Source organism: Tachypleus tridentatus, chromosome 13 (genome assembly GCF_004210375.1).
Source record: "Tachypleus tridentatus isolate NWPU-2018 chromosome 13, ASM421037v1, whole genome shotgun sequence".
Lineage (NCBI taxonomy): Eukaryota > Metazoa > Arthropoda > Merostomata > Xiphosura > Limulidae > Tachypleus > Tachypleus tridentatus.
The window spans coordinates 136,461,048-136,489,037 of NC_134837.1; the positions used below are offsets into that span (position 1 = coordinate 136,461,048).

General features: G+C 35.3%; 1 protein-coding gene and 1 long non-coding RNA gene across 5 annotated transcripts; one reads left to right on the forward strand and one right to left on the reverse strand.

The window, feature by feature from the left end:
• The first annotated feature begins 19 nt into the window (after positions 1 to 19).
• On the forward strand, positions 20 to 27,924 carry LOC143239525 (caveolin-1-like). 3 transcript variants are annotated; one of them, XM_076480681.1, is made up of 5 exons: positions 59 to 154; positions 9,716 to 9,777; positions 12,682 to 13,022; positions 22,162 to 22,404; positions 26,682 to 27,522. In XM_076480681.1, exons 3-5 carry the CDS (start codon positions 12,687 to 12,689, stop codon positions 26,787 to 26,789), a joined length of 687 nt encoding a protein of 228 aa, XP_076336796.1. In that variant the 5' UTR covers positions 59 to 154; positions 9,716 to 9,777; positions 12,682 to 12,686; the 3' UTR covers positions 26,790 to 27,522. The 3 variants fall into 3 exon arrangements, with proteins under 3 accessions (XP_076336797.1, XP_076336795.1, XP_076336796.1); XM_076480682.1 differs by lacking the exons at positions 9,716 to 9,777; positions 26,682 to 27,522 and adding an exon at positions 27,624 to 27,924 and having other exon boundaries at positions 20 to 154; XM_076480680.1 differs by lacking the exon at positions 9,716 to 9,777 and having other exon boundaries at positions 20 to 154.
• LOC143239526 (uncharacterized) lies at positions 148 to 14,790 on the reverse strand. Of its 2 annotated transcripts, XR_013021227.1 has the most exons (4): positions 13,519 to 14,790; positions 10,426 to 10,624; positions 7,189 to 7,332; positions 148 to 323 (listed from the first exon to the last, which is right to left on the reverse strand). It is a non-coding gene; the product is annotated as an uncharacterized LOC143239526 (long non-coding RNA). The 2 variants fall into 2 exon arrangements; XR_013021226.1 differs by lacking the exon at positions 10,426 to 10,624.
• Positions 27,925 to 27,990: the final 66 nt, after the last annotated feature.

A 27,990-nucleotide genomic window follows, 5' to 3' on the forward strand; every position in this document is an offset into this window, starting at 1 on the left:
TGCGTCACAAAAACTTAAACTGCGATTGGACGAGAACATCGTTCCAGTGTTTTCGTTTCACGACGTGGGTCGGTCGCTTTTCCTTTTGACAGAAACTTTACTGCTGCAGAATTGGACGACTGAGAAAGTCTAACAACTTGAAGTCCGCACTCAGGTAAGGAAACATGTTTATCTTCGTATAACTAGATGTATGTTACACATGATGTATGAAACCACTCCACAGGTAAACAGTACGCAACGCCAAGTTCTTAAATTTTTTACTTCTTCTCATAAATTCTTTCATCGTTTAAGAACCCTCTTTTCCAAATGGATTTATTTATGTTCTGAAAGATAAACAATACGACAGACTTTAAAATGTGAAGTTCGTGATTTATTCTGAACGCAAGCGATATGATATATCACAGTCAATAGATATGACTAGCGACATATACATCAGAAGTAATTTGTATTAGGTCGACGTTAAACATAAAGTTACACAAAAGTCTGTCTGTGCTGTGCACACAACGAGTATCGAAACCCTGTTTTTAGCGTTAATTCTTAAGACGTGCCGTTGGGTCACTAGGGTAGCGGTGCTCAACAGTTTTTTGTAATCGCTAAAATTGTGGAAAATATGTTAATATTTTCGTCGCACGGAAAAAACGAAAGTGTTTTTATAGATATAGATCAGTAGAAAAATACACAATAATGTTTTCAGTTATTTATCGTTAGAATTAATTATATTTAAAAAAAGTAGGTGGTCGCAGTAAAGCACCAATTTGCCATAGATCAATAGCCATTTCGCCGCTTGTGACGGGTGGCGACCATGTTGGACAGCGTGACACTGGTGAGAGATGGCAGGGCGATTCTGTAACCACAAGAAAATTGAGACAGTTTGTCTGTTTGATGTTATGTGCAAAGCTATACAGAGGACTCTTTGTGCTGTGGCCACTACGAGTACGGATAGCCCTTTTTTGTAGCGTTATCAGCCTACAGACTCACCACAGAGCCACTGATATAAGGGGGGGGGGCAATTCAGACAGATAAACAAATGAATTTCTGACAACGTGAATAAAAGATAGTTTCTCTGTCATCTGTTCTGTATAAAGTACTTCAAAATATGAATATATATTTTTTCTAGAATTTTCGCTCTAAGTTACACAAAGGACTATTGAACTTGCATATTAGCTGTTCGTAACAGTTAGAAACAGTGAGCCTGTCTGTGATACGAGAAAAGCTGGATTAGAATGACGGCAATTGATTAAAAGTACCTCCTGCTAACCGTTTGACTACTCTTACCTGAACGATATAAGAAAATATCTATCACTCAATGGTCCCCAAATGCGTGATTTTGCGGAAACGAGACACAAACCGTGAACTCTTGGATTCACAGACTCGGAATATCAATTACTAGGCCACACCCAGCCTTAGTGTGGCGGGAATTAAAAGAGACTAGTGCTTTGTTACACCTTCTATTTTGATGGAATTTGTATGCTTAGGCTAGTAGTTGTGTATATCGACAGTTTTATACCATTCTTATTTTTATAAATAGTCGGCAGATCACCTCTTATGCAGGATACTCTAAAGTTGTCATGCCTATTCTTTCAAACCTTATTATATTCAATTACAAGTCTTAGCACTCGTATTTCACGTGAGTAAACCTCCCTAATTACCACACGTTGAGACACCATAGGATTCTCGTTTCCTAGGGACTAAAGTGTCGGTTCTCACGAGCTCCAATCTCTAGTCTGAAGAGTACATATCCTGATAGAAAGAGAAGTGTCATTTGTATAAGTGGCGTTTAACTTCATAATTATTGCAACATAATACTCATAGGAGCACCCTGGCGTTGAATTTAAACTCAAATAAGGCAAGGTAAGGATAGCAGTCATAGTGACGTGAATGTTATGAAGACAGATATTTAAATAGACGCTGAAATGTTTTAATTCAAATATACATTATACAGGTTGAAGAGATACGTGGCATTGTACGAACTGAAGTGAATGTCAAACGTACATTGTTAGAACTCTGCTGATAATCAAAAAGACGTTAGAATTATAGTGACAAACAAGAGGACATTGTTAGAACTGTGGTGATAGTGTTACATATTATAATTTAACTCGGACGAGTCTCCAATTTATTATATTATGTACATTACGTATTACTATTTCAAATAATGGAAATTTTAATTTTAATTTCAAAGTTAATTAAATATTGCTTTGTATTAAATTTATGAGATTTGCTTACAAGATTGATATACACAATTTTTTAACACAAATATATTTTCATATACAAAAAAAAAAGAAAGTAATAATCCAGAGACATTGTTAGAACTGTGGTGGTAATCAAGAGGCGACTGTTAGAAGTGTGGAACAAAGTGTTGAGAACTATATTCTCCGAGCGCATTCGAAAGGTGGACCTTACTTTTTCAGGACCAAACTGGGAAGTGTAGTGATAGTCAAATGAACATTGTTAGAATTGTAGTGCTCAAGATTGGCTACAAGCGAAGTCAGTAAGATGTGAACTCACATTTGTTACGTTAATATAGATGTATAGAGACACGGTCAAATTAGACCAATGTTGACAACCCACAAGATGACCACTATTTTACAATATGGGATCAACTCGACTGCTGAAGGTCAGTTTCCTAACTCTTTCAGCAGTCAAATCAGCTGTCACAACCAAACTAATGGATACTTGCGTCATGCTTCTAGTGCTTGACATTTGTTCTTAGAGGCTTATTACTAAAGGTATCTTTTTTTTTTCTAAGTCTCGAGTCCAACGACTTTAATTCTAATGTTTCGACACAAGTGTGTGTTATAATACTGACACGCTCACCAGACCATCAGGGAAGGCGTGGCCCAGTGGTTAACGTGGAAAACTATGAAACTAAATATTTGTTATTCATTTCCCTTCCTCACAAAATACCACTCCGAGCTTTTGGTCCACAACTGTTCTAAGAGTGACGGTCAGATCCCACTACTCGATAAGCAAAATGTAGCCGAAGATATGGTGGCGGGTGCTGTATGATTTTTTTTGCTTTGTCTCTAGCGTATCAGTTCAAATTAGGGACTGCTAACATGAAACCTTTTTGTAGCTTTGTGTGAATAAATATCCATAACAAACACAGATCATTAACCATATACTTAGCATTGAGTGAACGATTTCGGTGTTTTATTTTTAAATTACTTGGAACTGGTATATAGTCTCCCTTAATTCTGGAAGGAAGGCAACTAATCAATAACACGCACCGCCAACTGGTGAACTACTTTTGGCTTACCGAATAATGGGGCTTGGCTCTCATTCTTATAGAGTATCCAAAGGCCTAAAATGCGTGGAAGTAGTTTTTGTGGAAAGGAGTCACAAACCATGAATCTTTAGATTCACGAGTTAGGCACTCTAATCAGCAACTGAACTTTAAATAATAAGCTTTAGCAACGTTGCAGGTAATGAGTAAACCACCCCTGAAGACAGCTGTTCTCTTACGGCACAATTTGGTACCAGTAAAAGAAAAATCCCACTCTGGGGGGGCCTGGCATGGCCAAGTGTGTTAAGGCGTGCGATTTGTAATCTGAGGGTCGCGGGTTCGCATCCCCGTCGCGACAACATGCTCGCCCTCCCAGCCGCGGGGGCGTTATAATGTGACAGTCAATCCCACTATTCGTTGGTAAAAGAGTAGCCCAAGAGTTTGCGGTGGGTGGTGATGTCTAGCTGCCTTCCCTCTAGTCTTAAACTGCTAAATTAGGGACGGCTAGCACAGATAGCCCTCGAGTAGCATTGTGCGAAATTCAAAAACAAACAAACACTCTGGGGGTGATGAAAACATACCAAAATTGAGAGTTTCTGTAAATGAAACTAAACTATGTCAAAACACTTAAAACTAATAATTTTATTTAACCCTATTCTTATGTTTATTGAATCTAAAGTGTATATATGGATGACGCGGTAAAGTTTTTTTTTTTTTTTATCAGATTACACGCGGTTTAGGTTGTCATCAAGGACTATTTCATGAACGCGTGAATGAAATTGCATGTGGTTTTGTGGTAGATCTAGCCCAATAAAGCATGTGTTGAAATGATGTTTTATGTGTCGTTCTGCCCCCCACTAGTACAACGGTAAGTATACAAATTTACAACGCTAAAATCACGGGGTTCGATTCCCCTCGGGAGGCTCAGCAGATAGCCCGATGTGGCTTTTCTATAAGAAAACACACAAACATGTTTCATTTTTTTCTTGGCTAGCAAAAAAAACACAAAAAAAACTTGTTGTAAACACAAGAGAATAACTAATGCAATCAGGGCGGCTCAAAAATGTTTGCTGAAAGTTCAGTGTGAAATTCATATAACTTAGGCGCTTGTAGTCTGTAGCTAATTTACAAATTGTTGTTTCACCGCTGCCGTATTTGACCGTGAACGAAGAGCAACACATTTCACATTATAAGAGGGACAGTGAAATCCCTCTATTCGATTAGAGTAGCCTAAGAGTTAGCAGTTGGTGGTGTTGACTAGTCAGTCGCCTTCCTCTAGTTGATCACTTCAAATCTGGAGTTGATACCGCAAAAAACCTCGAGAATTCCTGCACGAAATTCAACATAAACAGTATACGTAAGAGAATACCAGATCCTTAAGAAGAAGATAAAAAACATGGGTGAAGAACTATGAAATATCTGAAGTTATCGTCCCTAATTAGACTACAGGGAAGGCAACTAGTAAGCACCACCCACCACCAACTCTTGAGTTACTCCAATCGAATAGTGGGATTTAGCCTGTCACTCTCATAACACACCGAGGGCCCGAAACTGCGTAGCGCGTCTTTGAGACAAAGTAGCGCGAACCATGAGCAATTGTGTAAAATAATAATAAATATAGAGAGATATATAAATTTATGTAATCTAATTCTGTTAGACTTAGACAAAAATGATAAAAATTACACTTCAACAGCTTAATCCAGTTTACATCGAAACTGTTGTTCCTCAAACAATATGCTATCATAAGTAGCGTTTCGCCCATTGAAATGTCTGTTGTATCCCTCCTGGCTTGAAAAGCACTGGTATTGGATACACCAGACATGGTTCAGTTAATATATTATACGCTCTTCTTTAGTTTCACATGTAAGTTTATGAAAGTATAAAGTTAGGTGGGTAAAATAAAAAGTTATTTGTAATAAAGGATTGGAAATTGTGCTTCTATTTGTTTCTTAACATAATAAACATTAGAAGTGCGTTACAAATGCATAAAGCATAAATACTGAAATAACACAGCGATATGTCTACGGACTTACACCGCTAGAAACCGGGTTTCGATGCCTGTGGTGGGCATAGCCCACTGTGTAGCTTTGAACTTAAATACAAATAAACCAATACTGAAAAGAAAGACACACTGTTTTCAAGAATTCTGTCAATGTAAAACTAGACGGGGGGTCAAACCCCCCTCATAGCCTTCCTCATGACATCCTGTATAACTTTGTCAAGTTGTGTTGACTTGGTAGGTTTTTCCGAAATTAGATGAGGGTCCAACCCCCAATTCCTTTATGACTTTCGCCGTGTAACTTTATATCACCGTGTCATGTGTGGTACAGAAATAAATAAGGAACAGGTGGTTAAAAAGTGCGAGACACAAACTTAGCTTTGTATATTCGATATACACAGGCCTGGCATGACCAAGCGCGTAAGGCGTGCGACTCGTAATCCGAGGGTCGCGGGTTCGCGCCCGCGTCGCGCTAAACATGCTCGCCCTCCCAGCCGTGGGGGCGTATAATGTGACGGTCAATCCCACTATTCGTTGGCAAAAGAGTAGCCCAAGAGTTGGCGGTGGGTGGTGATGACTAGCTCCCTTCCCTCTAGTCTTACACTGCTAAATTAGGGACGGCTAGCACAGATAGCCCTCAAGTAGCTTTGTGCGAAATTCCAAAACAAACAAACAAAAACAATCGATATACACTGTAAATATATGAAAAGGAAGGAAGTACGAGGGCTGTTCAAAAAATACGCGGACTGTTTGAATTACGCGGCTCCAGTTGGTTCCAGGGGAATCCGCTTGGTGTCGCTAGGTTCGCACAGATCAGCTGATTACGACGCCATTTCCCGATTGCAGATATCTTCATTTGTGTATTAGCTACGCGGTTTTAAGTGAAGTGCGATTTTTTTTCGTTTGGCGGATTTCTGAATGAATGACCTGAAGGAGCAACGACTCACTGTGAAATTTTGTGTTAAATTTGAAAACTCTGCGACTGAAACTTTTGCTATGCTTAACACGGCTTACGGTGATGTTGCTATGAAACGTACGGCATGTTTCAAGTGGCATGAACGTTTTAAGGATGGTCGACAGTCCATTGAAGATGATGAGCGTCCTGGACGTCCTTCCACGTCAACTGACGACCCACACGTCGACAAAATCAACACCCTGGTGCGGGCAAATCGACGTCTGACTGTCAGGGAGCTTGCTGAAGAGTGTGGGATATCAGTTGGATCTTGTTACGAGATTTTGACCGAAAAATTGAAGATGCACCGCATTGCTGCGAAATTTGTGCCTCAGAACTCGTGAGTTGTTGACCAAACACTCGATCACTGTTCTTCCTCACCCCTACTCACCTGACCTTGCTCCTTGAGATATTTTCTTGTTCCCCAAACTCAAAAGACCCTTGAAAGGAAGAAGATTTGAGACGATTCCCGAGATTAAGGCAAATGCGACGAAGGAGCTGGAGGACATTACAAAAGAAGCGTACCAGGACTGTTTCAACAAGTGGAAACACCGTTGGGATAAGTGTGTGCGTTGGGGAGGAGAGTACTTTGAAGGGGTCCCAGACCTGTAACTTCTAAATAAAGTACATTTTATTTTATGACGTCAGTCCGCGTATTTTTTGAACAACCCTCGTAGACCATTTAAGTGGTTTTATATTTGATTTATTCGAAACAAATAAACCGGGAAAGTGAATTGTAAAGTCTTATAACACTAAAAATTGCTTGTTGATACTTGTAGTGAGCACGTGTCAGACAGTCCACTAACAACTTACATAAAAACTTAAATTGAAACTTATTGTTTCTTAACAAATTACAATGAATCTTCATTCCTTATGGTCCCAGTTTTTACTTCAAAATTTATTTAAATCCAAAATGAATTCCTTAGCTGAGACAACCAACCGTAGTTTGTGTAAAAAATTCTAGCTGACACTGACATGCATGGTAAATGTTAGAAATCGACACTGTAAACGTACCATCTTCTCTAATTTAAGACATGTGGTTACGTTTAAATTGAGCTTTTAACGCTCACTAGATATCTTCTTTCATGAAAAACGTCTTTATGTATTTTCCTGCACTCCTCTGACGCGTTTAATGTCTTCACTGAATGAAAGAGTAATCTGTAAAAGACGAAAGGAAAAATTAAGTGAACTGAATCTCATGAAAACAAAAACAGAAAAAAAAGGAAGTTCTTACTCTCGCTTTCGCCTTCTTATTTATATTTATTTCGCTTACTCAAAATATGTAGATCATAAGCGAATTTTTAGGATATCTTGAAAGTTTAAACACGGATATTATAGTATCAGGTTTAACAGTTATTTGGTTATTAAGACAGGCCCAGCATGGCTAGGTGGATAAGGCACTCGATTCGTAATCTGAGGGTCGCAGGTTCAAATCATCGTCACACTGAACATGCTCGCCATTTCAGTCGTGGGGGCGTTATAATGTGACGGTCAATCCCACTATTCGTTGGTAAAAGAGTAGTCCAAGAGTTGGCGGTGGGTGGTGATGACTAGCTGCCTTCCCCTAGTCTTATACTACTAAATTAAGGACAGCTAGCGCAGATAGCCCTCTTGTAGCTTTCCGCGAATTTCAAAATCAAACAAACAATTATAGTATGAAGTTTAACTGTTATTTGATTACTAAGACAAATAAGACGGAAGTGTAGCATATTACTCGATTCAGAACTACTTTAAAGCGGTAACTGAATAACTTGTATACCTCAACATCGTGGGAATATCACTAATCCCCCACAGTGTGTGTAGGCGGGGCTGGTATTCAATTTCACGAAACTTCCAAGTCGTTTCAGAGACTCTCCCAAGGGTGGTATATAGCTGACAAAATTACAGGGTTTGATATCCATAAGGAATTTTTTAGTTACGAAAAAATGTTAAATTTAAGGTTTTGAAGAGGAAATAGTTTCTTTAAAACCTGTACTTGAAACTGAAGTCCATTTTTAAGGCGACTGAAAATCTCCTAACTAAACATCATAGAAACTGCCTGCATTTTGAACGTTTATTGAAACGTTTACTCTATCCTTACATTGTAAACAGTTCTTTCATGAACTTACTGTGAACTTTAAAACACGAAAGAAAAAAATCCATTGAATCTCACAAAAACACAAGGCGCAGTATTCAAATATCTGTCTTATACCAGAAACGTATATTAAAAGTACTCTAAACCTTGGTTTTAAAAAAGTACAACTTCAATACACAATATTAGTTTCCAGTCACTATTTTTCACTTTTTTCTTCCGTTACTTTGTTTTTCACAGTGAATAAAATCCTGGTCTTCAAGCACTTATAATTTAATTATTAATTTTAGTTAACTCTGCATATAATTAAGTAATTACGTATCGCTACGGGGGTAGTTAATATTATTAGGCCCATATTAGTTTTGTAATATAAAATTCGAGATCTTGTAATTTTTAGCTTTCAGACAGATTTAGGTAACCTTAAGTTTAAAAATGTAAGATTTACTTTTATTTAACTATTGAAAGTAAATAACATGAAGAAAAACATCTCTTCCTAATTAACACAAGAATAAAATAAATGTTTACCAAAAAACTGTTTAACCTAAACGTTTTACAATCCGTCTAACCTCAGGACCTGAAATTGTGTTAAAACGAATAAATCGTCTTTGGAAGAGAACGTGAAGTTGAAAAGTCCAGTTGCTTTCGAATGAGCGAAACATGATTTCTACACATCAAACCCGAATAATATTAAACTTTCCCAGCCAAACAAACTGTATTACGATTAGATAACTAGTTCGCTTCTCAATACTACAGATATCATATAGAAGTCAGTGCTTATTTTACCGATATGCTTGTAGGGTTTGTGTCATTATTCTTTCAAATGTTTAAGAGAGTTTTACAATAGCAGCTTGATACGGACAAATAGAATTAAACGACTTTATTATAATTCCATTAGAATATTTAAATGAAAGATACTTATCAGATTTTTCCTAATCTCAAATGCACGCTCCTTAGTCAGAATATGACAACTTGAAGTTATTTTACTTAAGTAAAGCGATGGGAACTAGCATGATTTTATGTTTGTCATTGAAATGTCACAAACCACAAACTATTTCGAATAATCTACTTTAGATACTAAGTTTAAAAAAAATATTCATTTTATGCGTTTTCATTATTTCACAACTTTTTTTCAGCCAAAGCCATAGCCAACAGGGCATTTTCAGTATTAATTAAATAAGTGAGATTATTATTAGTAGTGACTGAATTAGTAGAGAACTCCCAAGGCTTATGTTCTGTGGTATTCTCAATATTAAATAAGTAACATCATTACTATTGTAATCATGAATTAATAGAAAACTCTCTGGGCCTAAGTTCAGAATTAAATAAGATTATTAATATTAGTAAAGATAAATTAATAAAGAACATTTAGCATAAGCCTAAGTTATATTATAATTTTAGTATTAAACAAGTAACACCATGAAAATAAGAGAGTATTATTGAATGTTGTAACCTACGTTGATTATATTTTAGCCTAAAAGACCAAACGAGATAACCCTTCTTAGAAGTTAAAGGTTCTGTCAAACTGACTGACGGTAAGTTGTTACATATTACAACAAAAAAATTCCCCTCAAAAACATCTAAAATAATATTTTATTAATGCTCGCCACTGTTATTGTTTTCTTTTATTTCCGATCTAATGCATTGAAATAACATTCTTGTGAACGTCTGTTGGAGAATTTTTCCTTACAGACTCTCAATTAAATTATCATAAACTTGTTAGCCTAAAATTGTGAAAAAACTCTTCAATTTTAATATTATAGAAACGTTTTATTTATTTATATTTTTATGTATAATGCCATCTATTTTATATAAAAAAAAGATATTTCAGTGTATAAAAGTAAGATGAAATCAAGCGTTGTGTACAGCAGTATTAGCAATTTAAATGGTATTCATAAATACTGATATACGTACAGAAACATTAACTTAAATGTTAATATATTTTAATTGTTTTTTTTTTTATATTTGAGGGTAGAGTTATTTGAAGGTTAGCCAAGCATACAATATAATCTTACACTTCTTTCTTTTTATTTGTTAATTTATTTTCTGAATTTCAATGAGAGCAAAAATAAAAAGAAAGATGAAATAAATCAAACTTTGTTTTATTGTTAAATTACGATAGCTACAGATAAGAATGGTGCATGTGAAGTGAAAAACGGGTGGATTAGGAGTTTGATTTTTACCTCCTGAATGTGACGATTAGAACTGCTGAAAAAGTCTGAAGCGTGTAAATAAACCGATCTTAACCTTCTCTTCTCCAGTGTTGGGATTTGTTTTAAAAACTTTCATAGGAATCAGTATCTAAACAAGCAAGGCCTTTGTTACAACTGTGTACTATTCTTCCTTTCGTGTATTTCGTAGTCCGTCGCGTTCTGTCTTATTCTGTAAAAAAACACACAATTAGGCTTAAGTTAGGCTCCAGTGGAACATAACGGCAATTTAGTTGGTGTTTATGATGGCATTTTTTTCTTTTACAGCACTCACCCATGACATATCAAATGATATTAAGTTTTTAAAATAACAAAAAATCTTAAAAATTAAGAATTCAATATTTAGCTGAACGAGGCAGGAAGTAAAAGGTGAAATTTATTTATAAAATGTTTTTGGCTATTCCTACACAAATAATAAGAAGTAGGTGTAATTACTGTTATAAAGTATTTTTAATCCTCACTACACGATGGGACGTAAAAAATGAAAATTTAATTACGATCCCTAAGATAACCACAACTTGAAATGACACAACATTCAACAAACGTTAGCGTACACACAACGTTTCGCTGAAGGTAATAGAGTTTTCAGTATGAATAAGCACAGGATGAAAGTGAGTTTCTTGTAATAATTACTTTCTGTTTAATTCGAATGAAAATAAATTCTCCTGTTGCGTTCCAGAGGATTAATCAAGTACCTGTTGTTCACCTGTTGTGTTTCCCCTGTTTACACTGGATTTCTTACATTTGAAATGCTGACTTTATTATTATTATTCAGCGGTATGAGATCTTAAACTAAAGCTTTTTGTCAGTGAGCTACGAAGCTAAAAACCCTTTTTTTTATGCAAGCGAGTTGGACTTCAATTGGATGTTTTAAATATAGATGCAACAGATGAAATAACAACATTTACAAATGTAATAATCTCAGTATACATCGCGACTGTTAAAAGAAAGTTGATAAAATAACAATTGCGAATGCATTTTTGTTATTTGACGTTATGCTTTTTATTAAGTACAGATAACATAATAGCTTTTCCAATTACATTTTCATATATTTTTAACGTAACGGTAGGTGTAAAAAAAAAAAAAGTAGTTTATTAACCAGTAACTCGCACACCTTCACATTCTATAGTTTTAACTGTGTATTACTTTTGTAGTGTGAAATCCACCAGGCAACACAATAAAACCTAGAGGGGTGAAACGGGCGCAGTTTATAAGACGCAATATTTTCATTTCTAAGCAACACAATTTTAGGGTGATATCACAAGTAAAACAGACCAAAACAAAACAGATGTACATATTTGTCCAGTCTCACCCCTAATCATTTTATAAAACAATAATTACAAGCAAGTTGGGCCTTGTTCGACCGGGTGCTTTAAGAATAGGTGTAGCAGAGAAATTCTAGTTTATATAATTCACACTTGATGAGCAGTTAGGGTTATCTATTATTTGATCATAACTAACGACTTCAGGAGTTAGTGTAATTTCAAGATTACTAGTTAGGTCGTCTCTTGTAAGCTAGCAAAAGCAGGTAGTATTATATCATTATGCTGGGAAGAGACACTGCGAAGATCATTCAAATTCTTCATACTTTTTATGAGTATCTTAAATGTATCCTGCTTTGTACTGTTATACGCACTGTTTACCTTGCATTGTGTCTTGCTACATACATTGTTTCCGTTGTACTTTACTTCAGTATTGTAACACGTGTTATTTATATGAAGGGGGTTTGTATTAAGTAGGTGTTAAATTGCCATGAAGTTAGTTACTGTGTTAGTTGGACTTGACGATTGTTGCTTACTTGCTTCAGAATTTCACGCAAAGTTACTCGAAAGTTAAATACGCGAGTTGGGTGAAACCTAATAGTTAGCTTGCAAAGAATGTGAATCTGAAGATTTATGGCTCGTGACACGTTGCTACAAAAGAACTATCTCCGTCTTTTAAGGGACTGTCAACTCCAGCTATTCGATCAGACAATAGTAGTCAACTTTTTAAACTTATATTTTTGCTCTTTCGCAACCATAAAATCTAATATTACAACGTCATTCTGCAGTGAGTGACAATTCAAACATATAAAACTAGTTTCAGTTCAATATTTCATATTATTTAGTAACCATGGAAACCGATATTACGTCTTCATTATGTAGTCGCTACAGAAATTAAAAGCACACACCAGACACCCGCAAATATATACATATAATATTCAATATCCCAGTATTTTACATTATTTAGTAACCATGGAGACAAAGGAGAAAAGCTCTCAATCCGGTTCAAAGACTAATCTCAACGAATCCACACTTCCTCTGCTTGTGAAAGGAGCGACTTCTGAAAAGGAGAAGATGAAAATGGAGTCCCACGATGAAGAATATACAGTGAAAGAAAAGGTTGGGGAAGAAAAAGATGCAGACAACAATGAAGATACAGGCAATGACAAGGAAGAAACTGAGAGAAAGAAGAAGAAAAATAAGAAGTCTGTGAAATCTCACAAAAGAAATGTGTCGTATGGCCAAAATATGACAATTGGACTTAACTTCCTAGATCGTGACGAAAAACATATTAACGACCATATTAATGTGAGTGCAATATGCTTTATCTCACCGTCATTTTCCATATAAACATAATGGATATTCAATGTATATTATAAGTTGAATAATTTCATTTTTTATTTAATATCACTTTCGTTAATAGTATAATCTTCAATATACGTATTTATTTATATCTGTTACTATATTTTGTTTATTACTAACGTCAAATAATGGGTCGAGTACTTCCACCTCATAGTATACCTTAACCTCATATTTCGTAGCAAAATAAATAGTGAAATAAATAAATTTAGTGAAATCAAACTTGACCAACAATCTGATGCTTTATTTGTGTAAAGTAAATGTTTTAATCAAATTTACTGTGCATTTTCGAAGTTAGTTGTGAAAACTAAAGTCACACTGAATGCCAGTGTTGATTGGACAACTTCAAAATGTCACGTGTTATTGGAAGCTGTCAACATGAAACAAAATAAGCTACTGCTCATATATATAGATTAAACACGAATAATAAATCGTAATGAAATACCTCTTCAGTTACTGACGCCTGAAGATTTCGTCTTCCTGGAATTCACAGTTATAATTTAGCTGTCACTATCCCCACAACCAGCACCAGCCTATACACTATCTTATTACGAAGTGTTTATCTTTCATCACTACTTGGGAAATTAAACAATCACCAGAGGGCGAACTTTCAATTCGAAGTAACGCTGTACACAGAATCGCGTCCCATAAAACTGTAAGGAGTACTTTTTGTGTGCGTGGAAGGTGTGATGATCGAGTAATCAAAACATGGCTGTTTCTTCAGACACTTTCACTTCAAATCCGGGAAACGTAAACAAAAACTTTGTGCTTCCAAAAATCATACCATTTATTGTACGCTAGATTGACAAGTTTCAGCTAGGGCTGCACCAGAAACCCAAAATACTGATAACAAGCTCAAACCCCAGCTGAAGAAGAAAAATAAGTTTTAATATCCATAACGAAATTCTCTACATTCGACCATCGGATCCAGATTATCATCAAAAACCAACAAACCAAAGCCAACTTAGCCGGAGGGTCTGACTCTTAAGTGTCAAGTCCATAAATGAAGAATACGATATCAACGTCGAAAATCGTCTGAGCAACTAACTTGAAACGTCTTCTGCATAGGTAAATCAAGAACTTAAAGAATTCCTAGAAAACCACATTTCACGTCACTTCCTCTACTGTATCCAGCTCTAGTTCACCAGTAACATGTTTCCATAACCAGTTTGTTTTTACTACCTGGTCATTCTATTTTTTCTCTCAGTTTATACTTCAGTTTAGACACTGGTTGGATAGAATTTTCGCTGTCTGACAAGTGAAAGTCTGGTTTTCTCGGGGCATTCACACCACAACAAATTATTTAATACTTGACTTATTGATCCCTATCGCGCACTATTTACTGTCTGATACACTAAGACCAGAAACTAATTAATTAGTTAAATTTAATTTATTTCCTCGCTCATTTTTCTACGTTTGATGATAATGACACGAGCTTCTCGAAACGTTGTACATTTGTAGTAAAGCTCTTTTCGCTACCAGTTCAATCCGTTTATAAACTTTCCATTCTATAAAGTGGGTTCTTAGTCATAAAAATTTACGGGGAAGGGGCAAAATAAAATTATTTAATTTCCGAGCGCAGTGGGTTTTCAAACCCAAAATTTTACTGTGAATATGAGGACTATGATTACACACACAGAGCTCTTCCAAACATGAGTAACCAGTAGTAAGCTACTTGTTTAGAATGAACTGGTTCAAAACACAAGCTTATATCCAATTGTTATGTTACGTGGGTTCAAAATACAAGCTTATATCTATATCCAGTTGTTTTGTTATATTGTATGGGTTCAAAATACAACTTACATCTGTATTCAACTGTCTGTTTACAAGAAAAAGAACGGACTCAAGAAAACATCCGTACAATATTATATTGTTTGATTTAAAACGAATGGATTAAAATCAGAATCTTAACCCTATTTAACTGTTTTATTTCAAATAATTTGTTCAAATTCTCGAACCTGACTATATTCAACTGTTTGTTTATGAGGAATGTTTAGTTTGTTTTGGATAATCACGGAAAGCTTTTGTTTGTTTGAAATTAAGCACAAAGCTACACAATGGGCTACCTGTGCTGTGTTCAGCACGGGTATCGAAACTCGGTTTCAAATGTTGTACGTTTGCAGACATACCGCTATGCCACTGGGAGCCACAAAGCTACACAAGAGCTACCTTCGCTTGTCCTTGTCCTCCTTAATTTTAAGGGTATGTGGAAGGCTTCAGGCCAATAGTATTCACTGTCAACTTTAAAGCTATTTTACTGAATAGTATGATTTAACCTTTTGTTTTATAAAGTACCAATTGCCCCAAAATGCGGAGTGCAATCTTGCGATAACGTGACGTAAACCATAGATCCTCAGACTGACAGTTCAAAACGATAACTATTAGGTAGCGTAAGAATCTATGGGAAATGGATTGAAAACCTCAAATTTAACCATATTCAGAAATAAAGCTATACAAAAAAGGCTGGTATAGTTAGCGCAGTTAAATCTCCTGCTAAATAAATTAAAGCGGACAGTTGTTAAACTGTTTATTATTAGTATTACGATGTAACTTTTAAATATGCCAACAGAGAACAGTGTTTGAAGTTCATATTAAACTATTTACTAGGGGTGGGCTTATAACAATACATTTGTTAATTTAATGAATTAAATAACACACATATTGTTGCACTTTTGAAAGATGTGGAAATAACGAAAAATTGTAATTTACCATTGTGAGTCCTGTGCTCTGACACGAATTACACTAAACAATTTCGTTCATTACCCTTCAAATTACGGTGAGGGATACAAAAGCCTTAACTCAGGGAAAAAAACACACATCATAACTGATCCAAGCGGGATTTATTCGAAGCCGATATTTAACTGTTATTTCAAAGAACCAAAGGAATTTTAATATTTTGTTTCTGTCATAATTTGTAAGACAACAACAGCAGCATGCGTATGTTGTGATCCAAGTTGACAATGTGAGTCACGCGCAAAAGAATTACATTACAATATTTGGATTACACGTTTTTTCTCGGTTTAGTTTCTCGAATACAGATTAACGAACGATTACTGAAATGACTATGTTTATCAGATTATTTTTGTTTTAAAGATTTAAATAAAACGATTATAAGATGTTAAGTAGTACGTCTGACTTCTATTGAAAATAAATAAACAACTCAAAATCGTTCTAAGTTCTAATATAAACTAATCCAAATAACTTCTCAAGCCTTACAACATATATTTTTCTAATTTTTTTTAGGGGTATAAGATTAAGAAATTCCTTTCCTCTACTTAGTAATTCAAAATTAGGAACTGTTGTACCTTAAAGTTATGGGTTTCTGATCTGGCCCTCTTGGTACGTGCGTATAAAGCAGGGGTCAGCAACCTACGGCCCTCCAGCTGAAATCATCCATTCCTAAGTCCTTAAACAAAATATCACACCCATCCGGACCGTCGTGGTCCTTAAAAAAATTCAAGTTTATAACTTAATGTGGCCGCTCACAGACATGTCTCTTGGCCCCTGTGCAGAAAGAGGTTGCCGAACCCTGGTATAAAGTGTCATTCCGTTTGAAAAGTTTGTTGTTGTTTTTTCTCATGAGGCCAGAATTGCCATATAGCAGCTTGGGTTATCAGACAATGTAACCTAGTGTCGTAAGTTCGTGTCTTGATGCTATCAAAGCTACTTGGTTGAGAGTAGCCATTACATGTGTGTGCTGCTGACCGATTGCCTTCTCTCTGATCAGAGTTCTAAACTAAGGATAGCTGTGTTGAAATCATGGGTATCTCTCACGTGACAGTTCAGCACATTATTTACTTTACGTATTAATTGTTGAGGTGAACAAACAAATATACCATCTTCCTCATGCCAGATACAGAATAACAAATGGTGATGTAGGAATTGTGTACTGTTGTAAAGTATTTTTAAATTACTCGATTTTGTTCTGTAGACTGTATCTAAGAAAAATTCAACTACAACTACAACACACATGTAAATGATTTAACAGCACGAAAAAGTCTTCGTCATAATGAAAAAGACTCAAAACGACAATTAGTAAAAGCTCATATCTGTATCTATGTTATTGTAACGTTTTCTGTCGTTGGACGGGTATTTTTTTTGTTGGTGGTGGGGAATTATTTAGTGAAAATAATACGAATTCCAGCCCACATAACGATGGCACCTTGGCTGATTTCTTTCTATAACATTTCAACAGCCTACGTTCACTTTCACACACAAGTTTCAGGCCTAAGTTCAAATACAACATTTCAAGCGAAATTCTCTCAGTGATGACATGCTTAACTCACAAATAAAGTTACCTAATTCCACGGCAAATCGATCGAGTTACTGAATAAACGCGATAATCACCACCCATCGCCAACTCTTGGGCTACACTTTTACCAACGAATAGTGGGATTGACCGTCACATTGTAACGCCACCACGACTGAAACAGTGAGCATGTTTGGTGTGACAGGGGTTTGAACCTACGATTACGAGTCGGGCGCCGTAACCACGTGGCCATATCGAGCCTCTCACTACTGTCACTAATTATCCTTTCACTCTCAGCTCAGTACTCATCGCTGACTTTTTACATGCAATAATGAATATAATCATTTTTTCTACATACTGTTCAAAATCATCCGACTCTTATGTCATCAAAACGATGGGTTTCCTCTATCACAAATCTAAATTACGGGTAAAAGATACCAGTTAAAACAATATGTATTTTGTATTTTCTTCGTTTATAAGAAATAATCAAACAATTAAAAAGTTTGATGACGGTAAGTGAATGAGAGATGCTTAAAAAAAAGTGAATTTTAAAAGTAAATAGGCTATTATTAATTTAAACAGAAGGCATTCACCCCTTACACTTTGATGTTTCATATTTCAGAAGAGTTTTTTGGCTTCGAATTTGTATATATATACACACAATATATATCTCGACCAGTTTTTTTATGTTCAATAAAATATAAACTGTTTTTTTTACTTACACTAAGTAATTAGTTATCAACTTAGACCCTGGAACCCATCAACGGTACACCACATGTATTATAGTACAGCAAGTCGAACTCGCAGCTCGCTTCCCGTGGTGATACTCATTACTCAAACTGAACGGGTAGACTGGTAATGTTTTAGTTGTTAAGTGTAAAACACACAATCGGCTATCTGTGGTGTGTCCATTACGGGTATCGAATCCTAGTTTTAAGCGTTATAAGCCTTCAGACATATCAACTGTTAAAGGCTGAAGATTTATCACGGATTTGTTTATTATTATTATTTCAGATGATAAATCCTGGTATGAGCTAGTGCCTAAGACACTCGACTCGCAATTTCTGAGTCGGGAAAAGAACGTCGTAATCGAACATGCTCGCCCTTTCTACCTTAGGTGGTTATCAAGTGATGGCCAATTTCATTTTTCGTTTGTAAATAATGCCTTTTCTCTTGTCTTTCACTACTAAATTAGGAACGGCTAACGCAGCATACAAAATTCAGAAGGTTAAAAAAGTCAAGTTCAGTTCACGTCCAATTATGACAACATAAGTTGTCATACTTCTGTCACTTCGTAAATTCGTGGAAGTTGAATAATGCCCCTTGTGTTCATTCCTGAATCCAACATGACTGTCAAGTTGTATCTGTGTATATATTCATTTGTCTATCTATTCACATATTTGGTTCTTCACCAGTCTGTCATTCCCCTTTCTGTACGTTTATCTACCTGTTTATCTATCTATCTACCCATTCATCTGTATATCTGTCTATTCATCCTACAATCCTTTTGCCTGTCTATTTAACTAACGTGGTTACGAATTCATCTGTCGTTTATCTTGAAAAGTTTTATCTTCAACCAATAACTTTATAGGGCTGAACAATATTTCTAGAGTGAATTTCTCATCCGAAGGACGGCATTATTCAGCATCAAACACAGAGGTGTTCACATTGGTACACACACAGAGAGAGGAGGAGCGAAAAGTAGATGGAATGTTACTGGTTTTCAGAAATTTTGTTCGAAATGCACTTCAGCACCGACCAAACTGAGAGGTATGTTCGTGTGTCTGTCTGTGGATCCTTAGTGGCACAGCGATACGTCTGCGGACTTATACCTCTAGAAACCAGAGGTGTGTTTTTTGTGCTTAATAGCAAACAACAACAGCTATCTGAGTTGACATTTTATAAGCGCTGTGCAATGGCTGTGGTACTTTGTTCTGGTCCCTCGTGTGGAATAGATTCTGGGTCTCCTTCGGCTCTTTCTCTTCACGTATGTGGTATAATTATATAGGGTAGAAAACTGGTACCTTATAGCTTCGTGGGCCTCTTAGCACTCGTGGGTCCCTGTGCACTGCACAGCCTACAAACCCTATATAACTGCCATTAGCGTTCTGCGTCTTGTAAACGTCTAATTATTCATGTCCATTTGTCTGTCCTTTGATGGAACATCACCAGCAGAGATTAAGAACTTTAGGCTTCAAACGTATATTGGTTTCCTGGGATGGAAGTTAATTCACATTAACCACGAAAGTAGTAAACTTGACTTTATCGTAAAGACCAGAACGTCTTTTAGATCGGTAATGTTGAAACTTTGGGGACGCGAAATTATGCCTCTACGAGCGTATAAGTTATACTTGAAGGCACAAATTTAAAAATAATGAAATGAAAAACTGCAGTACAAATATTACTCCTTTTAAGCACTATAGTAGCAACAACTAACTTGGAGAAGTGACATGAATAGTATATGCTCAAATAAATTATACAAAATACAGGGGGTGGCAATAATGCACGCATTAAGAGAGGGGCAGACGTCATAAAAAAATTGCCCACTGCTGTTTTAGGCCAGGATTTTATTTTTTATTTTTTTGTGGTTTGTAAGCCTGTTTTACTATTACGACAAATTTCAGATTTAAGCCTTTGACTGTAAAGCGCATGCGTGTGACGTAAATTAAACTTATATACGTTAATCGTTTTTAAAGAATAATCTTAACCTACGTCTGCAAAAATTAACATAACCTACAGACAACAAGACAAGATCCTTCAGGGTCGTCCTTGTAAATCAACCCATGTGAAAGAAAATATTTTAAATCTTCCTTTCATTTCTCAAGAAATCGTTGATTCCCCTCATAAGCCAATTATATTAGAAATATAATTAGAGCTTGGTATGTATTTTGTAAATATTGAACTTGTGTTCTCTTGCCCTTTCGCATGAAAAATACAGCAGAAACACGTCAGAGGCCTTTATTATTCTAACGATGCAATTGAACTAGCGATTTCTCTTTGGATAGATTGGACAAGTAAATAAATTAGGTTAATTTTCGCCCTGTTATCTTTAAAGGTAATTTATAGTTTATAATATAGAATTATTGTACGTAAAGCATTGCTGTGTAGTGAACATTTGATTCTAAATTAGGAAATTTAAGAGTTAACGCTCTACTGTGTCTGAACTTTCCTTCTTAGCTATATCTTGTCTCACCTTTCTGTATACGGTAATCTAACTCCCCCCCCTCTCCCAAATGAATGCTCTACCATCTAGGCAGAGTGCTAGTAAAACAATTTTTAGCAACGCAAATTATCGAACACCTTTCTTATAAATGAAACTATTTTTTACGACAGATTACGTCATACTTTGGTTGTTTTTCTTATGTACGGTAGAATACTGGTCACTGTTTCGATTAGGGCTCAGTGGTCTTCCTAGAACTCGTGGGCCCCTATTGTAACGGTTTTACTTTTACGTACTTATTTCAATATTGATGTTTGTTTTAGTTAAATATATGTTTAGAAACGCATGTAACTTATATTATTAAATGTGTATTCCGATAGTACCGCCTTTTTCTCTAAATTTCGAGAAGATTATCGAGTGTAAGAATAAACAATATAAGTTTTACATTATTGTTAACTGAACTTTCGAGAACCTCATCTTGAAGCTTATAAAAGGAAACCAACGCAACGCGGAGAGACTATAAAATATTGTTGGTTTGCTACAGTTGGAATACTTTATTCCTAAGAAACTACAACGGTGATTAATGCTTATCAATCGGGAAACTACAAATATTGACTAGGAACATTTATAAATTTCAAACATTACAAACCGTTTAATTTCAGTTTTCTTACAGCAAAGCCACATCGGGATATCTGCCGAGCCCACCGAGCGGAATCGAACTCCTGATTTTACTGTTGCAAATCCGTAGACATACCGCTGTACTAGCGGGGGGCTGATTTCAGTGAATTAATTTTGGATGATAACATTTATACGAGGACATTACGTATCCTCGTCTATGAAAAACTTTTTCGCGAAATTCAAAAACAAACAAACTGTGAAAAACTCGTGTGAGCGGCGAGAGATAGCTTATTAAGTGAACTGTATCCATATCAACATATAATTAATTCGTGAACCGTCGATAAAACATTCAGTTTAATTTAAAATTAAAATTTCAGGTAATTTCAAATTGTAACATGTAACGTAATAAATCAAAGACTCGTCCGGGATAAATTATAACAGACCTCCGCTAGTACAATGGTAAGTCTACGGATTCCCAACGCTAAAATCATGGGTTCGATTCCCCTCGGTGGGCTCAGCAGCTAGCCTGATGTAACTTTGCTATAAGAAAACACCAACACAAATTATAATACATAACACTGTGTAGTGAGTAGCCTGCACTGGCAGGTCGTATTGTACGTTGGTGTTTTATACAAGCTTTTACTCTTGTAAGCATCACTGTATTTGTTTAGTTAAAACGTATACAAGCACAAAACAAAAAAAAAACAATCTATTTAATCGGCTTTGCTAACTAGGGTTAACATGTTGTAAGCCGTTCAGTGTAAATAGTGAAAGAAGTTTTGTGCAAAAGTCTCGTTCACAATGGTATTCGACAGAGGAAGTGCTCGCGAAATTTTATGAACAATGAGAAATTGTTTTGGATCACTAAATAAAGACGTTAGAATTGTAATCAGTTACATTACAAGGTCGTATCAAACCGCCAAACGTGAAACCTGTTATACATTCTTAAAAAAAAAATATCTCACAATCAGATAGTTTTTTGTTTGGTAAGTTGGTTCTTAAATTTGTGAAATCAAAAGTGGTAACCAATTAGTATATCGAGATTTCTTCTTGTTTTCTAGGTTGTGTTCGAAGACGTGGTTGCGGAACCAGTGGCTAATCAAGGATTTGATGGTGTTTGGCGTGTCAGTTATCTTACTTTCTCACTAACTAAATACTGGATATACCGAATTTTGGCCATTGTGGTGGTCGTACCTTGCAGTATTCTGTGGGGTCTGGTGTTTTCCTTGTTGGCTCTTCTGAATGTCTGGTTTGTCACCCCGTTACTGAAATTCATAGATGTGATCTTGAACATTGTCAAACGGGTAAGTAAAATTTATAACGACAAATCCTAACGTCAAAAAACAAGCTGTAAAAACAGTATTTAGAATAAATCATTTTAATTAGCTATCTTACCTTAAAATCTTGCAAGTAATTTTTAAGTATGTCTCAAGAAGCTTTGTTTGTTTTGAATTTCGCGCAAAGCTACTCGAGGGCTATCTGCGCTAGCTGTCCCTAATTCAGCAGTGTAAGACTAGAGGGAAGGCAGCTAGTCATCACCACCCACTGCCAACTCTTTCACCAACGAATAGTGGGATTGACCGTCACATTATAACACCCCACGGCTGAAAGAGCGAGTATGTTTGGTGCGACCGGCATTCGAATCCGCGACCCTTGGATTACGAGTTGAACGCCTTAACATACTTGGCCATGCCGGGCCACCTCAAGAAGCATTTAACTAGTAGTATTGAGAATAGAATAATACTGTTATCATTTTTATTGTTAGTTTTTTTTTTTTTTATAAAATCTCCACATTCTTAAACACTGGTATACCGGTATTTTATATTTGGTGACAGTCCCTCTTAAAGCTCCCAACTATCAAAGTATCATATTATCATTGTTAATCATCATAAAAAATAATATCACGTTTTCGTTGCTTTTAGTCCTTTAGAAATATTGTCGTACTTCGAAGAGTAAAATTTTTATTGTTGCTAGTTTCTCATGAAAGAAATTTCGAATGTTTTTTTTTTTCTTATTGAATTAATTTTAGGGAGAGAAGTGTTTTATGTAAAATCCTAAAAGATAAATACAATTATTTAGGATTTTCTTTTGTTTTTAAGAATATCCTTGAAATTTTATTTTACCTGTTGACATAATTTCATATCGTGTATAGATAGGCCGGTTTGCTATATATCTTCTGAAACATAAACACAGACATAAACTCAAACTCTGATGTCGTACATTATTCTTTTATTGCCATCTATTGGTGAGAGAGAGAACCAAAACAGATAATTTTCCGGTGAATCAGTGAGACAATAAGCAGAATTGCCTGAGTTTAATGCAAACACGTTCATATTTAGAAAACTAACTGCAAAACTACTTTTGTCAGAATTGATAACATCAGTAATTGTAACGATTAAATTGTTACCCTATCACGTGTTCTCATGAAGATGAATACAGTTGATAAAACACAAAACATTTCGTATGCAAGGTTGAACGTTTCGGAGAGCTCTAATTCCATCTTCAGCGAAATCTGAAAATTATGATTACGAAATTATTATTACCTAAAATTATAATATAATAATTAATAGTTTACTTAATTATTAAGAGAGGTCGTAAACGAACGGGTAAACCAATATATTACACAACGGTTGAGTTTAAGTGTGAAAATTTAGAATAATTTTAGATCCAAAGACATTTATGAGTTGGATAATAATGTAGAGTTCAAGGTCTGAATATTTCGTAATAATGGTCAAAAATTCTTTAAATGAAATATTGTGACCCGTGATTTCAGTATGTGAAGAAATGGTTGAGTGACTAAGTTTAAGTAATGGAAGGTTGGTTTTGTTATATATTCATAAATGTTCATAGATCCTACTTTTAAGTGGTGTTTTGTTAATATACGTGATCTCCTAACACGTACGTTTATACACGAACCATGAATGTAGAAGCTGAGGTACTTGACCTTTGTATAGAAATAGATGTTTTATAGCGTAGGATAGGTCTGTAAATTATTTTGAGCTGAATACGAGGGTAAAAGTTTTTATTAGAGAAGAGTATTGTTTTCCAACTTTTATGGATTGTGAACCCATAGAGGGGAGATAATGTGAGGAAATTTGGGAACGCTGTCCACCTTAGCTATTGATTGGAATTTATTGTTTAAGAAATAGTGTAATCTTCGTTAAAAAATCAGTCGAACGCCATTATTTAATACGTTTTTATGTAAAATGGTAATTTTCGTGTAAAATAAAACAATTAGAACAAAAGCTACAAATTCTGTTTAACAATGACAAAGCCAGATTGCATTTGACGACGTTGGGGATAAAACTATCGATATTGGTGGAGGCCAGTAAAAGTTCTTTTACGATACACAGATGTAGAAAAATATTTACCTTCTTGGGTAATCCTGACATCTAGGAACGTTAAAGAATCATTGTCCTCTAGTTCGGATGTGGATTTTATATTGGGGTGTTAAGAATTAAGGTAAGAAAGGAACATGGAAACGTGGCTTGAAAGTATAATCTATATAACGTTTGTAAAAAACAACTTCGTTCGCAGTTTTCTAGCCACTTGCGTTCACAATGACATATGAAACTATTGGCTATCATTAGTTCCAGCACGGATTTCATGGAGATTCCATCTATCTAGTCATAAATGACGTCATTAAAGAAGAAATTGTTTAGCTTTGTGTGGAGGACAAGAAGTTCCAAGAATTGTTTACGGGTGAAACCAAGATAAGAATGCCTACGATTAAATTTAAATCAAGGGGAATATTGTATAAATAGATTCAATATCAAAACATATTGATAAGCAGAGATTAGAAATTTAGAAGCAAAGGTAAAATAATACGTTACTGTAAATTCGTTCAAAGTGAAGGTTTTAAGGATAGGAACAATAAATTTTGACAGGTTGTAATTGCAAAAGTTTGGAACTGAGAGAATGTGGCTTGTGTACTTGGGGTAATCCATAAAACATAGTTTTATGTACTTTGGATTTGGTGCTACATAAGGTAATTTGTTGTAAAGTCGTTTCAGAGGTATTTTAATTTTTGAGGGTATTGAGAAAACGTAGGATTTCCTATCTTAAAAGTTAGGGAGAAGTCTGTACTTACAACGGTTACTTAGCTGGTGGTTTAAATAAAACCATATTTTAATATAATGTCATTATCTAATTTAGTAACATTTTTTTTTACAGCGTTTTAAGAGTGTAGTTCAACATCGTTTAACGGAGGCGTAGGGCGATAGGAGTTATCTGTAGAATGAGGAGATATCTGTATTTCTAAGTTTGGTTTTACAAGATCCTCCTCTGTATCACCGGTAGATTTAGTCAACAACGGAAGAGAAATAAACGTTCTGTAAACTTGTTCAAACTTATAAATATAATTAGCATAGTTTAGTTTAAAAACTACAATACTAAAATTAAGGCCTTTCATTAGAACTTGTTTGCAAATATTATCAACTTGAAGATCACTTAGATTAAGTCGACCGCAAATTTACACTGCTACAGTCAGGGGCTCGATTCCCTTCGGTGGACATAACAGACAGCTCGACGGGGCTTTGCTATGAGGATAACACTTAGATTAAATATTACATTATTAGGGTTAAAACCAAGATATGAAGGTGAACAAAGTCGCAACTTTTGAAGTTATTTTGCACTCGGTCCTGTCTGCGTGTTTTCTTGTAGTTCTGACGGACGTCAAATGAACAAAAGTAAGGTGAGAAATGCACTTCAGTAATCTTAGTGTTAGCGTTTTAGATTAAATAGACGTTGTCGATAGGTAGCGCTTATGTTTCAGTTGTTCCTCTTTCCATCGCTTTCGGTGTTCAAAATCCTTATAAAACAAAAACTATATACCTTAATAAAATACTTTTACCCTAAAATTTAACTCAATATTCAGACCTAACTTCCACATTAAACACTTGTTTCTATACAATGAACAACTCCCTTACTACCTTTACGGCTCGTGTAGTGTGACTGTAAGGGCACGTACATTGGCAAAATAAAACATTACTTTAAAATTCTGTGAACATTTAGAAGTACCTAACAGAACCAGTCACTAATACATTTGTACACATTCTGAAACAAAGGGTTCACCATATTTTATTTCACGATTTTTCTATCATTACCACCGGATCTTCGGACCTTGAACTGTACATTAAAGAAAGTTTACTCATAGTTATAAGCCGCCCGACTCTTAACGACTCGCAAAACTCTTTGGATCTAACATTTTTTCTAAAGTTTCACACTTGAACTCAAATCTTGTGTAACATATATAAAATTATTGGTTTATCTGTCCCTTTATGACTTCTCTTAAAAACTAAATAAACTAGGGTTTATATTATAATTTTAGTGAACAATAATCTCTATAACCCAACTTTCAGGTTTCGCTGAAGATTTAATTAGTTATTCCGAGACGTTCGAACCTTGTAAATGAAACGTTGTGTTTCTTCATTATTAGACTTCCGTTTCCCAAGCATGAACTCAATGCTAGTGTTATGAGTTTGACAGCCGTTTGGATATTACGTGCAACTTTTTTTTTTTTTTTTCTTTAGATGTAGATAACCAGTGAAATATTATTTACGCGTAGCTCATATCATTACAGGTTTGGACGGCTGTTGTTCGCACTTTGTTAGAACCTCTATGCAAGTCTTGTGGCACGTGCCTGGCTACCATCAACGACACAAACCACGCTACACGCCAGGTGGTGTAGCGCATAAAATTAAGAGCACGTGTCTGTTTCCTTGTCAACGTAAAACACTCTCAGACAGGAGATGTAAAGAATAAATAGCTCATACAAGTAAACTGTACGTTCTTATCACAGTGTTAAATAAGAACATCGACAGTATTTCTTTTCTAAGTTTGTTATGCTAAAGTATTGTAGTAACTCTTATGTGTAGACATGAAAGGTAAATTATCACAGCTACTTTAAGATATATAAACTGGAGAAAAGGTGTTCGTAACTTTCGTCCCCCAAATTACTACTGTGAAACTTCAACTAGATATAAAAGAGCGTCCACTTATTTCTAATCTCCCCCCCCTTCCGAAACAGATACTGTGAAATTTCAACTACAGACAAGGAAGTCTCATTTGTAATGTTTACCTAATTACCCCTAACAAGATAGAAAAACACTCAAGCTGCAATGAAACCTTTAACTGTAGGAAGATGTCGGTGAAATATTTTTTTATTAACTCAATAAAATGCTGCAATGTTATTTTAATAGTTCTTAGGTTCGTACATTACTGTGTCTTATGTTTAATTTCAATAAGGCTAATCTCTAATCTCAAATCAAAATTTCAAAAACGTTTTCATCAGTTACAACCGTTCGTTATCTGTCAAATAAATATGTAATTTACAAAGAATAATGGAAGCTGCACAATTTCTAAAGTATAAATTTACTTAATATCTGAATGTGGCTTATAATAATAAAGAATTTTAAATGAGTTATTACATGTTTCATTCCTAACAAATATACACTTTGTCATTGGTTTAATGAACTTCCTGCCTGTCGTCATTGGTTTAATTGAATGTTATGTTTGTATTTAGTGGAAGCAGGGTATAGCGAACAGCTGAATGTAACTATCTACAAAGGAATGAAAGCAAACTATGGCTACAATTCAAAAGTGTATAAAAATTGCACGATAGAACAGGTTAAGCTTACAGTAAAGGAGAAAAAAAAAATGGAATTCGACGTGACATCGAAACATCATTGTCCACGTTATTTTCTTTTAGCGGATACTGCTTTGCTGGCTGAACGTGAATATGAAAAAAAACACTGGTTTATTCTACTTCGCTATGTATAAAAAAACAAAAACCTCCAAGAATTAAAAATAGACATTGAACATAATGTAGACTGACAAACGTCTTATTGTTGAATGTACAATGATAATCACATACAAATATCCAGAAAAGA

What these genes read in the sequence shown, in the direction of transcription:
- LOC143239525 (XM_076480680.1), top strand. Translation starts at nt 12,687, where the DNA reads ATGGAGACAAAGGAGAAAAGCTCTCAATCCGGTTCAAAGACTAATCTC. An exon ending in ATATTAACGACCATATTAAT is followed by an intron (nt 13,023 to 22,161) that starts GTGAGTGCAATA and finishes CTTGTTTTCTAG; the next exon opens with GTTGTGTTCGAAGACGTGGT. An exon ending in TCTTGAACATTGTCAAACGG is followed by an intron (nt 22,405 to 26,681) that starts GTAAGTAAAATT and finishes ATATCATTACAG; the next exon opens with GTTTGGACGGCTGTTGTTCG.